Source organism: Calidris pugnax, unplaced genomic scaffold, assembly GCF_001431845.1.
Source record: "Calidris pugnax isolate Ruff unplaced genomic scaffold, ASM143184v1 scaffold42, whole genome shotgun sequence".
Classification (NCBI taxonomy): Eukaryota; Metazoa; Chordata; class Aves; order Charadriiformes; family Scolopacidae; genus Calidris; species Calidris pugnax.
The window spans coordinates 4468086-4482367 of record NW_015090920.1 but is presented as its reverse complement, the minus strand read 5'-3'; the positions used below and the strand labels follow the sequence as shown (position 1 = coordinate 4482367).

At 38.6% G+C, this 14282-nt stretch overlaps 1 protein-coding gene across 1 annotated transcript in view; it reads right to left on the bottom strand.

Annotated features, from left to right (window-relative positions):
• Positions 1-14282, bottom strand: part of SLC10A7 (solute carrier family 10 member 7) — a 160189-nt gene that overhangs the window by 48163 nt on the left and 97744 nt on the right. The window contains exon 6 of the mRNA XM_014949813.1: positions 1577-1612. Within this exon, the coding sequence (XP_014805299.1) occupies positions 1577-1612 (36 nt within the window). The remainder of the gene's footprint in view (positions 1-1576; positions 1613-14282) is intronic.

The following is a 14282-nucleotide window of genomic DNA, read 5'->3' as shown; positions in this document are numbered from 1 at the left end:
CTGTCCATAAAGTCACCAAAGAGAAAGATCTTTATCTTACTTGAAGAAATATGCAGATCATTCCTTAAAGTTTCTACAGAAAATGGCTCTTTTGGCTAGGTAGAGCACCAAAACTCAGTGAGATATGGCAGGATGGAAGTTGCTAGTAAGCAAAAGTAAAAAGAGATGAAGTTTCAGTCACTCGGAAACAAAGGTACAGGTCCCTGGATTAATGCCCATGGAAGGAACATGTTCCATACAAGAGGGAAGGCGAGAGGAAAACAGTGAGGCAGACCATCTGGAACCAATGTATTCAGTGCAAAAATAAGAAAACACCTATTTTTTTCTTAGAACAGTTATCCTTTTCAATTTAGACTAGGTCCATGGTCCCAGGTATATCAAGAAAGCTTCGCTGGTGTGTATTGATATATATGATAAGGTCAAAGTAGTTCTTGTGTAAACATAGCTACATCAGACAAATTACAATTTGTTATAGTAAAATAGAAAAACTGTAAAATAAGAATCTTCCCACACAGCTTTAATGAAGCAGTAGTTGCTAATGTTACAGTTACTCTCAGAGCACTGTTTATCCCAGGCACTGCTATATTTGTATACAGTACATATGCTGCTTAAGCATCCCTACTATAAACAGCGTGCCACTTGCACGCCACTTACAGATTGCTTCAGAGCAACATCACACTTACAAACCCTTTTCAGGGTGCTGACTTAAATACAGTGCAATCAGTAAAATAAACCTAAAAGAGAATCTATACCTCTCCTGAAATCCTTGAAGTGCTTCAGCCTATCTCCCTGCTCTCCAGAAAGCCACAGTGCTCAGTAACTTGCACTATATGGTACCATTTGTGCCAGCAAATCCTCCACAAGCACACAGACTTCCTCACCTCGCTGACTAAAGCACCGCTGCCCATCTGTTGAAGCCTCTTCTCTGTACACTGACTAACATCCATACCTTTCTAAAACATGAAGATAAAACTTCTCCTTCCCCGCTTTCTTCTCCCATGAACTGTAGAGGCCCTGACTGAAGACTAACAACTGAAAATGAAATCTTGAACTAACAGGAATGAAGCAGCATCACGTTTAGTGGTACACAGGGGCTCCAGTAATTTGTCTTGCTGCTGCTGCTATCTCACTAACCTCTACCACAAAAATACCCACGGGCTTAGTTGCACAAGAGTGAGGCTCTATGTACCTAAACAGTGCTTTCCCAATTGGCCTGTCATTCATTTTGCATCATTACAATATTGTCCAGTTCCTGCATGTGAAACCTCTCCAAGAGATCTCCTGCGTGATCATCGTACTTGGCAAGTGTTGGTATTTTAGCCACCCTGACTAACAGCATATGGGTTTGTGATTCTGCAAGAACAACGGGTTTTGGTCATCTAAGAGCTAAGTGCAGGTAATATCTGCATTCATTGCAATACATTTTGATGGCCTTTCTGGGAGGCTGCTTATTTCAAACACTGACCAGAAAAATCATCCTCGCTATTTAAGTGTTGTTAAATCACCCACATTTACATCTTCAACATACTGTGCACAATTACCAAGTAAAAATACATCTTAAGATCAAGATACTTACAAAAAGCAGAAGCAGAAGTGGAGTTATAACAATGCCCTGCAAGAAATAAAAAAAAAAGAAAACGTCTGTTAGTCAGGGAAGCAGAATACTCTCTACTTCTTTAGTTAGTGCATGGAAATACACAAGCATCATTCAACATCATAGAAATTAAGAGACAAGAAGTTCAACTCTGCTCTTCACTGTGTATGTTCTTTAACTTGTGTACATTGATCATTTTATAAACTAAACTCAGTGCAAAGTATCTTTTTTTTTTTTACCTATAGTTTTCCCCATTTTGCACCTCAGCCCCTCTATTCTAACAGATCTGATAGACAGCATAGATCAATTATTTTAAAAAACATATTTTAGAAAACACACTCTCACTGTGCTGTATCTTAACTCCACTAAGCTGCTCCTCCTTAAGGGTGGAGGCTTGTGATCGAGTGCCATGTTACCCAGTCCCAGGTCCTCCTCTTCTGAGCAAAAGCCACATCAACCGTGATGAATTAGGTGTCGTGACTGCGTAACGTAAACTGATATTTCCCCAAGGAAATGAGCTGAGATCTCAAAACTCATTTCACTTGATTAGACTTCGCGTCACACTGGTACAAGGCAAGTCTTTCATCTAATTTAATCACACAGGACCACCTCAGCTTTCCACGCGCCCCAGGCAGGCACAAGCCAAAGATTTGTTGTCTTCACTGACAAGGAACAGGTTTAAAGCTGATGGTTGGGCAAAACAGACTATTTTAAGTTTCATGACAGCAAATCATAAAATGAGTTGTTTGGGTTGGGAGTTAACATGACATGCATCAGTTTCATAGCAGCAAATAGCAATTCCCCTTCCATCCAACCTCAGTATTTCCTTATTGCTCAATGAAATGATTCCATCATTTAATTCACAAAGCTTGCTCAGAACTTCTCTAAGCCAAGACTATTCTTCATCCAGACACGCCTCAAGAATCTTAACTAGTCTTCCCACCATTCACAAACTTTATTGTTTAAAGGACCAAAGTCCAAAACTTGCTCACATCTATCTAAAAGGATGCTTATTTTCTGTTTGTTTGTTTTTAGCTCCAGGTGAAAAACAATCAAACATAAAAGCAGTTGTCCCCTACTTTTCATTTAACCTTGAGTAACACAGCTTTACTTCAATCTTTTGGAAGCTAACATAATGAAAAACCTTATAGGACTGGTTTTATATTTGCTTTCTGGGTCCACAAAAAGACTCCGATCCAGACAGCACATTAGGCACAGAAAGTTCCTATTGTGTTCTTAAAACAAAATGCAACTAGTAAATGCCACAAGCAATAGCAGACAAGAAGGATCAAGGAGGCAACAGTTAAGCTGTGCAACTTGAAGGCTCTGCAGAACTTAAAAACATATTTTGAAATAAATAATATATGCCATATCTGACTGCCCCTCAGCTGAGCTATCCATAATAATTTATCTTTTTGCAAATGTCACAGCTAAGATAGATCATAAAAGACTAGGAAGAGAAGAAGTAGAAGCAGTAAGAATTGCTTCAGGGAGTCACTCACTGTTTACAGGGAGGCCTAGACGAAAATGCAGAGAGCAGTTATGAAGAAATATAGGTGTTCAAGTGTATCAGCTGTAGAGGAAGAAACAAAAATTGAGAAAGGGAGGAGGCAGTAAGAGCTGAACTGACACGTGTACAGCAGCATCTACAACGCTTAGAACAGAGAACTGACAGCTAAGATCTCCATAATGTAGATGCAACAGTCACTTCATCAGAATGACCAAATTCCAGCTTTTAGAACTACTACTATTAAGAACATGTGAGCCAGACTTTCACCTTCTTCCCATTTCTGAATTGACAACTACACTGCACAGCCCAAGTTCCCCTAAACATCCTGTAATTTGGGGATGGCAGAACACCACTGCAGCAGGGTTCCACCTTCGGACCTTCACATGAGCAAAGAGGAGCACGGATAGAGCTGGGTGTGACATGCCAAAAGCATCCCCTACTCCAAATGAGCACTGAGTGCAGGGAGAAGAGAGCCCACTGCCAGCTGGTGAGTACAGCCAGCTCTCCTCGGAATCTGAAGGAACTCATTCATTCAGCACCATTAGTCATTTCTTACGCGCTTCACGCCTCGGTACATCTCATAGCACTTTTATACCTTACCAAAAAATGCAAAGGTAAAAAACCCAAACCAAAACAACCTTCCCCTTTATCTTTTTGATAAATAAAAGACGGTGCCCTTCCTCTTTAGGATGGGACCTGTGACTTGGTATATATTTGCCCTAGAAGCTTGGTGATATTAAGACAATAGGCAACAGCCACTGCTAATTCAAAGCATATAATGTCACAAACGGAAACATTACCTCTGTGACAGTAACACTTCTTCATAATTCCGTAAGCAGAGAGGAAAAGAATCCTGGTATACATCATAAATAGACTCCTGTCTGAGCTTGTTGAAAATCTAGCATTCAAAAGGTCAATTCTAGCATTTCTTTACAAAATCTTGCTATTATACCTGGTGATCTTAATAATCAGAAGCAAGTTTCCTGTTGCCTCACCACAGAAAGGATTTACAAGGTTGAATTTTTCTATTTGCAACACACACACAATTCCCTGGGAAGCTAAACAATTACCTGACAGACCAGACAAGTTCATATTAAAAAATAGATGCTCCTGCTGAATCAGAGTAATTAGATGTTAATGTTTTATTTTGATAAGGAGTGCCGGTTTGAAAAAAATACAGAGATTACATTAAAAACAAGGGGTTTTCTTCAGTCAGTTGTGCTGTGGTGACTGTGATAGTTTAAGGGCGCAAGCAAGGCAAAATCTGTAGGGAAGGGAACCTCTGTTACCAGACCAACTAATGGAGGTGGTAAAGAACAAACTTTGGGCACATAAAGCCCAAATACATTACCTGAAAACACTCATGTCTTTTATGTGCAAAACCCCTTCTCTTCAGGCTTCTGTTCCAGATTTGAAGAAAAGTTTATAGGACTAAAGTATATCTGTCTAATAACAAAAGGGATTACCTCTCCCTGCACACACTGCCTTGCTTCAACACATCACCTCGTCAGTAGAAACGTGCTCCACGATATGCTTATAAGCGTTATGTGATGCATCTCAATTCATACCCACTAAAGAATAATATGTAGAGCACACCAAGTCTAAAAGCCTACTGATAGAAAATACAAATGACAATTTAGGTTTTGAAGGTAAGAGCAAAATCTGATTCACTAAGAATAAAGAAAAGCTGGAAGAAGAGAGAGTTACTCTACGTGGTCCAGCTCATGCCCTAGCAGAGCCTTCACAAAGACAAGAATATTTTGACACAAGCAGCATAACTGCTTTCTAAGCCCAAGACAGGCTGAAAAGCACAAAGGAAGCTAAAAATTAAAATAAAGACTATCTTTTCTAAGTCCATTGGACACTAACACCATCTGAGAGGAAAAAGTAACTAAATTTGAGCAGGCTTTTCCCTGCCTTGCTTTCCAGGCAAGTGCTGTCAAATACGTAGTGTATGGAGATAAACAGATTGTAGATTAGCACTTCCAGCAGAAGCTGAGCATCTGCCCTTGAGAATGCAAGGTCATTACACAGTTTTAGCATCTTCAAAGTTCAGGTGGAGTGTTAAGCTTTCCGACTGCTGCCCACAATGGAGTCAAAGTTGTAAAGTGACTGCCGTTTGCTATCAGCAGAAAAACTTTCAAGAAATCCATTTACACCTCTGATGTGAAAGACTGACTGAATATATTTCAATGATTTTAGTGGAAAAGGAAGAAAAAAATCTCAGCCTGACCTCAGATACTGATACAACAGAGGAGTCTGAATAGTCATATCAGAGACTTGTAAACACATTACTTTTTACAGTAAAGATCATTAAACGTGTCCTAATTAAGAGAGTTTAAATACAGTTTTGTATGTGCAAGCATGTGCATAAACATTTAACAGGAAGGATGTACTCGGAGATCCACTTGTTATTTGTAACAGATAAAGATATTAAGATATATTCTATAAGTTTCACCCAGTACAGCATTGCTGTAGAGCAGATATTAAAAGGTGTTTATTCTCCAAGAGCATATGTAGAATCAATACACATAATTGGCTGCCAAATTGGACAGCCAGAGGAAGTAACATAATGGATTTGAAACTATGATGGCAAATCATTAAGAAAGAAATTATGCAAATAATAAGAGGACGATGGGCACAGATCCAGAGGGACACATGGTAGAAGATGAGTAAGGATTATTGTAATGAGGCATGAAATACATCTGAACTTTCCTTCGTTTCTTTTATCCACAAATTTCCCATGCAATTTTTCTTCATTCTTACAGGTCATCAGTATGACACGCATGCGGCAATTACTAGTGAAAAAACTTTAGTTAAAATTGTGTCTGATTTCTCTTAAGAAGTAGAGCTAGGAAGAAAAAAAAGGTTTTTGTAATCAAGGTTCTGAACAAATGTGCAATTTCTGAAATTGATTTTATCCTTATGTGCTTAAAGCTACAGATGGTCTTGAATTCTTCATCACAGTAGGACACAAAAAGAGGGTGAGCAGCATTAATTCATAAACTGAATAAAGTTAGTAAAAAGTTCACTGGGCAGCATTTGCATCACTACTGATATGGGGTGTGAGAAAAATAGCTATGAGTTCATCAGATGACAAACATGAATGAGAACTAAAACTCAATCTTCATCTGTGTACAGAGGTGTGGTCTTATTTCCAGAGTCACTGACACTTTTTGGAAAAGAAAGAGCAATGAAATCAAACAGTTCTCCCTACCCCCTCCACCCCCCAAAAAAAATCTGTGCCATTTTTGTGATTACAACATGAGAAATAGACTTTACTTTGAAACTTTCCTTACTTTTGTGCTTGGAAGCATGTGGGTTTTTTTAAAAAAATGATTTTTTAAAAATTTTGGGTTTGACAAATTTGCAAACAACTTTATAATGTTTTACATTTCAAAAAGAGACATCCCCCTCTAGAAAAGTACTTCTGTGTCTGAATTATGTAGGTTTGTGAGCAATACACAGCTAGTATCAAAGTTCTCACAGAACACAGATAAAAAGGTGTTCTCAAAAAATATGGTACCATCACAAGGGGAAAAAAAGTGGGCTCTCCTAAAGGCCAAAAAGCTTATTGTTCAGTGTTTTCAAGAACATGATAGAGATTGAAAAGACCATGACAGCACTCAAAGCCAACTCAGTCTATTCACATGAAGGTACAGGGTTCCCTCACCCTCAGACTGGTCACAGCACCACACTTCCAAATGGTGACATGATGCCTCGTTAAATGTCGTTTATTAGCTGTGATACCACATTATGCATTCTCTTCAATAAACTGATTTAAAGGATAGTCCCATGCCAAACTACTTTGCAGTAACCTTAAATTTAGACTTCATATAAACAACTACTCCTACTGCTGAAAGAGGGCTTTCACACACCTGGACAGCCAGCCAAAATCCTCAGGAATGAGTTGCCTTCCATTCTTCCAGCTGCCCCCACTTACTTTCTTTGGAACTATGCAGAACCTCTTGACCTCCACCACAGAACAAGATAAAAACCACTATGCTAAATATTCTTACTTGGTTCCAAACCAGAAGACCAAAACCCACTAATAGTCAAGTTGGGACATCCTATGCAAGTCCCTGTGAAACCATTGGTACGCGCGGAATGAAGAGGGGACACAACAGAAAAGGGCCTGGTAACAGGGTTGCGTAGGCAACTGTGAATTTTTGAGATCTCAGTTTTCAAGTCCTAAACCATTTGAACATGATTTCAAGTCTGTAACTAAAATTATCTGGAAAATATTTCAGTGCATTAGTATTTGGATCCAGTGGCTGCAGGAGCCTATTTGAGATAAAAACTGTTTAAAGAACCCAGAAAAGGTTAATGTTCATGTAAGCATGGCTCTACAAACTAGGCTGTTCATTTGTTCCTACTTAAAGATGACACTGGAGATAAAAAAAATGTTTGTTGAGTGAGATTTCCACAATAAAATATGTGTTTTCCCCCCTTTCAATCCTCATGTCCGTGTAAATGACAAATGTTTGATTTTCTCTCTAGTCTCAGAGACTAAATAGGAACCTGCTTGTAATTTCAGTCATTGCCCCACAACTTCAACGTCCCTGTGTTATTCGCCCAAGGACATCACAGAAGCTCCTGATGCCAAATAATCGCTTTGACTTTTGTTTTCCAATTTTATTATTTTTAAAATACTTTCAGGTGCAAAACACAGGCCTTTAAAAGCCTCCTACCATACACCCCTTTTCTGTCAGCTACTCCAGTGACATTGCTGGTTCTGAGAAGGCTTATACAACAGTAGGTTTTCAAAATAAAATACAGAATTCAGCTCTCTATTGTCCTGTTTTATATCAAACGACTGATCTGAATGCTGGGAAGAACAAAGGCTTATAAACTGATGCTTTTTAGGATGCTAAATACACCCATCATATCTAAATAATAGGAAAATCCAAAAAGATACTGAAAAGAACATGAAGTTAAATTCATAAACACTGTACACCATAAAGGCAATGAACTACAATATAAAATCAAGAATACAATTCCACATAACACTAATTCAACTATAATTATAAATAAGCTGCAACTCATCCAACTAAGCCAATATTGGATTTTAATAATGAAACTGTAAAATTAGAAGTGCTATGTCAAAATGGCTTTTGCTTTATCAGAGGGGACAAAATAAATCAGGTTTCACATCAACTATAAATTTAGGCATAGTACTAGGTGAATTGTTCCAGATGTTGTAACATATTTGTTCTGTTGTGTCAACCTAGTGGCCTCTACTGTGGAAAGGGAAATAAAATTTTTTAAAAAAAAAGAATATTGAAAAGGCATCAGGTAATAGCAGAAACCAAAAGTATTTCCTCTAATTATTAGTAATTAATAATTGCAGATGGTTGCCTCACACACATTTTATGTAAGTATTAAATTGAAATAGCCAGAGTAGCCAGAATTTGGTTCTTCCAACATAAGAGTCTAGAAACTAAGAAATAAAGTGGTCTTATCCACTGGCAGTAATACCACTACACTTGTCACAAAATGAGAGTGAAGAAGAAGAAAAAAAAAAAACAAACAAACAAAAAAAAAAAAAAACAAAAAGAGAAAGCATTCCTTTCAGTAAGGTTGAAGGGTGAGGTTCCAGTATCTTACTGAGAGTTAAGCCAAGAGTATGAAAACAGTATTTCAGGAAGGTGAAACTCCATATAAGCCCAGTTTGCCTGGCTTCCCACCAGAGGGCATCTTCAACACATTAGAAATTTTCTTCTCACACAGCAACAGAATAGTTCAGAAGACACTAGTAAGGACCCTGAAGTTTTAAAGCAACTACAAAAGCTTCTTGGGGCTTCATAGGCAATACTGGAACAGCATCAAAACAATGCACAAAATAGAGAAGAAGTGAATCAGAGTTGGAAATGAGTGCTTCTATCAAACAACGTGAAACCTCATAACCTATATTAGCAATATTGTAAGAGTAACTAAATGAAGTTCAGTCAGATGGGAGCTGTCTGGCAGAGCATGGAATAGCTCCTACAATATTTGGGAGTTACTGCTGTGCAAACTGCTTCTGACCATACTTTCCAAGTGCTGCAACCTCCTGCTACTGCAGCAGCTTTGCTGCACTGTGCGTGACCAAAGGAGATTTTGGTGGGCTTTTGCTCCTGTATCTGGGACAGGATCAAGCCATATTCCCCACTCAAACTTGTCACACCTTCCTGCAACTTTCTGTTGTCTCTCTCTCTTGTACAACACGTCCAAGTCAGCTGTCTTGAGAATATCTTCAGTGCATTCAGTGATACTGTGGAGCCTATAGCTCCAAATGTTTCCCACTTACTCTTGGTTGCTTTTGCTGATCATGGTTCCTGGCCATAAGACTTTCTTCCTCTTCTTTACCTCCCACATCAATAAGAATCTTTTAAAACTTCCTCATACGCACAATATTTTTCCTAAATCCAGCTCATTACACTATTTTCTGTTCCTAATCGAATTTATTTGGTGTCAGCAGAGAACAACATCACTGTAATTCTGTATGTCAGCATAGGAACTGAATTTATCTGAATTTATACACTGCCATTAGGTGGACCTTCCCTAGAGAAGGCTTAAGAGGGAGAAAGGAACTTCTCAATCATCCAACACCTATGCATTTTTCAGAGTGACGCCCTTGTCTTTGCACAAATAATTTTGACACAATCCTGTAATTTCTACAAGGCAGGCAGGTTCCCACACCATATAGCATCACCTCAGCGGGGCTGAGGAGGGAAGATGCACAGCTTGTACGATTAGGGTGCCTGTAGATGTAAGCATGGTGCTTTCTTGATAAAGAGCTTGATATAGAATATGGATATAAACTTACAGTTACATGCTTTGGGATGTATGTTAAGTGCAAGGTAGTGCAGTGTTAAGGATGCACCACAATTTCTCCTTTGTATGGAGAAAACAGGCAGTAACATACACACTCTAGAATAAGTTACTTCCCCCCACCTCATTTTCTCCTGTATTTGGATTTACGTTGAGTAACCAGCCAAGCTTAATTTTAATTACTAAGAAGACATTAACTAGCAAAACATGACAGCCTCAGCACCCCTGGCATCCCAAAACCATTCGCAGTATGGAAGGATGGTACGCTAGATGGTGCTGTGGGACCTTCCAGCGAAAAGAACCTCCTAAACCAGAAGTTGCCGTACTGTTAAATTAGCCATATAGTTGATTCCGTTTCGAAACGCATTAAAGAGTACTGAGTCACAACAAGAGAGACCACAACCACAGAAATGGAAGGGATACACTAAGCAAATAATCTGCTTTGACTGACGCTGCTTTTCGGAACAGACCCTCTTCCACTGGAAGGGCTTCTCACCTCTCCTTCCCTAACGGCTTTTACGCTCTCCACCAGTCTTACTTTAAAGGCTTTTACACGTAAAATAGAATTGAAACAGTGATACCTGAAGTCAGAGATCCGACAGAACAAGGTCCCTTTTCTGTCCTTCCTTGTGAGCTGGACCGAACCACCTTCTAGTACCCAGTATTTTATTCCACTGAATGTTAAAAAAAATATTTTAACACAATAAGCTTTGAATTAACTAGACTGAGAATTAACTTTTCCTGCTGTGATAATAAGTTGTGTGAAAGAAAACAGAGGCATAAGGGAAAAATTACAGAAAAGAGAAACAGAAGAGAGAGAAAAGCTATGACAAATACTACAGAAATGAGCAGTTATAAGCAGTTATCAAAATTGATTCTACTTATTTCTTTCTGTAGTTTTCCTTGTAACTGACTATTTAAGCAGAACAGTTTCTGTAAAAATACACCATCAATATATGAACCAAAGAAAGTTTCATTTTGTTAACATAAATGCTATGTTTAAATAACCTCATATCTCCCACATTTTTCTTCAAGCCAAGAATCTCAAACAGCACAACTATAGAACTCTGTACAACCCCTCTTTGACATACAGAAGAAAATAAAAACTTTATATAATGGGCAGGAGCGTTGTGCCAATAAAAACCTACAAGGATTAATTATGATTTGGTAGTAATAAAACACTTCGTTAGCATTGCAAAGGTCTCTTGATTAACCTACTATTCAGAAATACCACTTAAAATGTATCTCTGAAGTGCTGACATAATTCTCACACTCACCCAAACTGTGGGTTCGGTCTCTGGTGTCCACGAAATGAGAAACCATCCCCCCCTAATCAAACAAACAGCATAGTTTGTCTATAATTTATGTCTAATAACTATAGATAAATTAGACATCTTACATTGGTTTTTTTTTCAGGAAAATGTCTCATCAGCCAAGGTGCTAACTATACTCTGTAAGGTGAGAAATGCCCTCCAAATCCCTCGGGGTTTATGATGTTCAGGACCCTAAAGGATGGTTTCCAAGTCTGCTGGACAGTTAAAAGCTATTAATAATTAGTTTGAGAGTGAGCTCCCTCACGCCTTCTTTTTTTTTTCCTCTAGTCTAAGTGCCTTGAATTGTTTTACTAAAATCTATCACACAACTCATTCAATCTGTTTCCACTATTATACCCAGATACAATTTCCTTTCAGAATTGAATATTTCAAAGGCCAAACCCAACCGAAACGCACACAGGCATTTGTGTGTGTGTGTGCGCACGCGTATACACAACCCCCCCCAAAACCCAGCCCCCAATATGGTAATCTATATTGCTTGTGTTCTCTGCTGCCTGCCTGGCCCCAAGTCATCAATAATGAATAGAAATGTACAGCTACAGCAGTAGCCTGTGTCATGGGCTTGTCGGGGATTTTTGAAAAGGAACAAAAACACAGGTTTGCCATTTGATTGTGTCTTCTTTTGCAAACACAGAACAGGCAAAACAAAGGGATATTTAAAAAGGGGGTAATATGATTAACCCTTTTTGTCCTAATTGACAGTTTCTTCCGCCATACAGAATGGAAAATTATTTGTTTGTAATGCAACCAGTATTCTCCTAGGCCTGGGAATTCAACAATAATGTTGACTCTGAGCACAGGGAGGGGAGGTTGCTTCTATTTTAAGATAATGAATACATACTCAAGAGGAGTCAAATACCATGGTTTAAACAGAGGGAGGGAAAAAATGGTTTTGTTTTCCTAGGAATCCAGCAAGTTCAATCTCAAATTAAATTGTTCTTGAAGAAGAAACTTAATGAATGCAAATATATATACACATAGTCAACGAAAGCAACAGCATTATTAAAAAAGATGCAGATCATAATAAATTAGTTAGACAATGTTTAAAAAAAAAGGAGGAAATTCTTGTATCTATTCTTTCTTTTCAGTGATCCCAAATACATTTCTACAGACATTAGAACTGTAGTCTTACAGGAGTGATTATCTCACATTTTAGAAACAGAACACACCAGCTGGTACACTACCAATCCACCCCCCGGGGAGGGTGGGTGGCAGACTACAAAATGTCTACAGGACACACACAAACTAAATTGATTGAAAACCCAGTTGTAAACCCGAATCTTTCTTGCTTTCTACATCTGCATAAATTCCAGAATAAGTTCTGCATTAATAAAATTAATTAATATAAACATTAGCTTCCATAGGAAAAGTTACTATGGCAGTAGACGAGTAAATATCCTCCACTTTGGAGGATGTAACTGAAGATGCAGCCTTATCTTCAAAAAGCCCAAAACTAGATAATTTGTGTAAGAAATGAAACTATATCAGCACATATTTTCAACCGGGCATCAAACGCAAGACATCTCAATTCAAATTATGTTGCCAGGCAATCTTTTCTTGAAGCCAGTAGCAAATAAACTGTTTTAAACACAACTGAGGGAAATTTTCACATAGCAGCAATCAATAATACGATTTAAACAGCCTACACTGTGTTCTGACCTAATGTTATCTTGTGATAACTGTTTTTAATGGTTGGAATAGAATATTATAGTATTCAGCTGAACTGAACTATGCATAAATCGCTGAACGGTCATGAATTGAACATGTTATTAATGAGTGTGAATAAGGAAAAAGGACCATAAACCACCTTTCTCTGGCAGATAATAAAATAACTGCCTCAAAAATTTCAAGTACACACTATAGCACACTAAGGTTAAAAAAACCCTAAACCACAGAAATGTGATGCTCTTGAAATTAACTGATTAAATTAAGATCATTTACTTATAAAAGAAACCTTATTCTGTTCAAAGTTACCGAAGTATTTTATAGCAGAAAAGTTTTCTCAATTCTAACTCCAAATATACTTCAGCTTCGCTAGACTGATCATTATTAATTTCAAAAATTCTATACAATCAGTAAAAACTGCTTCTTTTCTCCTACTGACATGTATTTCGTGGGTTTGCAAGTGCTCAGCTACCTCTCTCCTAGCCTACTGTCTGAACACAGCATCGAGAGCAGGAAACTTCTGCATTGTTTTGGAGATTCCTATAGAGTAGACAATTCACTTTGATGTACATTTTAACATGCTCAATATACACATTTGCAACAAGACAATGCAGGGGTTTGTTCATATGTAGTAGAACGGGCCAATAACGCTGTTCTTGTTATCAATGCCATACCAGTCTTGGAATATTTTGTAATTTATTTGGTTTTTTTAAACCATCTGCTTCAAAGATTTTTTTTAAATGTTATTCACTAGATAGGGATGCAGATCTCACATTCAAGACCAAAAAAAATGGTGCATTTTTTCAACTGCACGCTCTCACTCGAGTCACGGATGACCTATTGGGCCAAGGTATTGCCTCAGCAGCAGCATCCCAAATCCCTCAACTCCACCCGCTGAAGAAGCTGACAACCGCTTTGAAGCACGCGGGGAACTGGTTGAGAATCTACAGCGCTGTCACATCAAAAGACCTCTGTCTACACTGATTTTGAGCTGGCGGGTCCGAGGAAAATTCACCACCCTGAAACTCACCTCCACGCCGCCCGGCTGGCATCTGCCAACCACCCTCAAGAGGGGACAAGAGGGATACTCAGGAAGGTGCTCCATCTGCCCGGCGTTGCCCACATCACCCCAGCACAGCGGGAGACGAGGGACTGGTGTGAGGTTTAGCACAGCAACGAGCACTGAAGCCCACGTCCACTGCAGTGAGTGTTTTGCGGAGAGCATCCTCTCTGATGGCACGTCATGATTTACCCAGGAATGGTAATGTCAACACTGGAGTAGGTAAGTTTTAGAAAGGTAAAAACCCAGGCAGAGGCACCCTAAAGAACAAACTGTTTAAAAAAACAAAGGGGAAAAGAAAGAAAA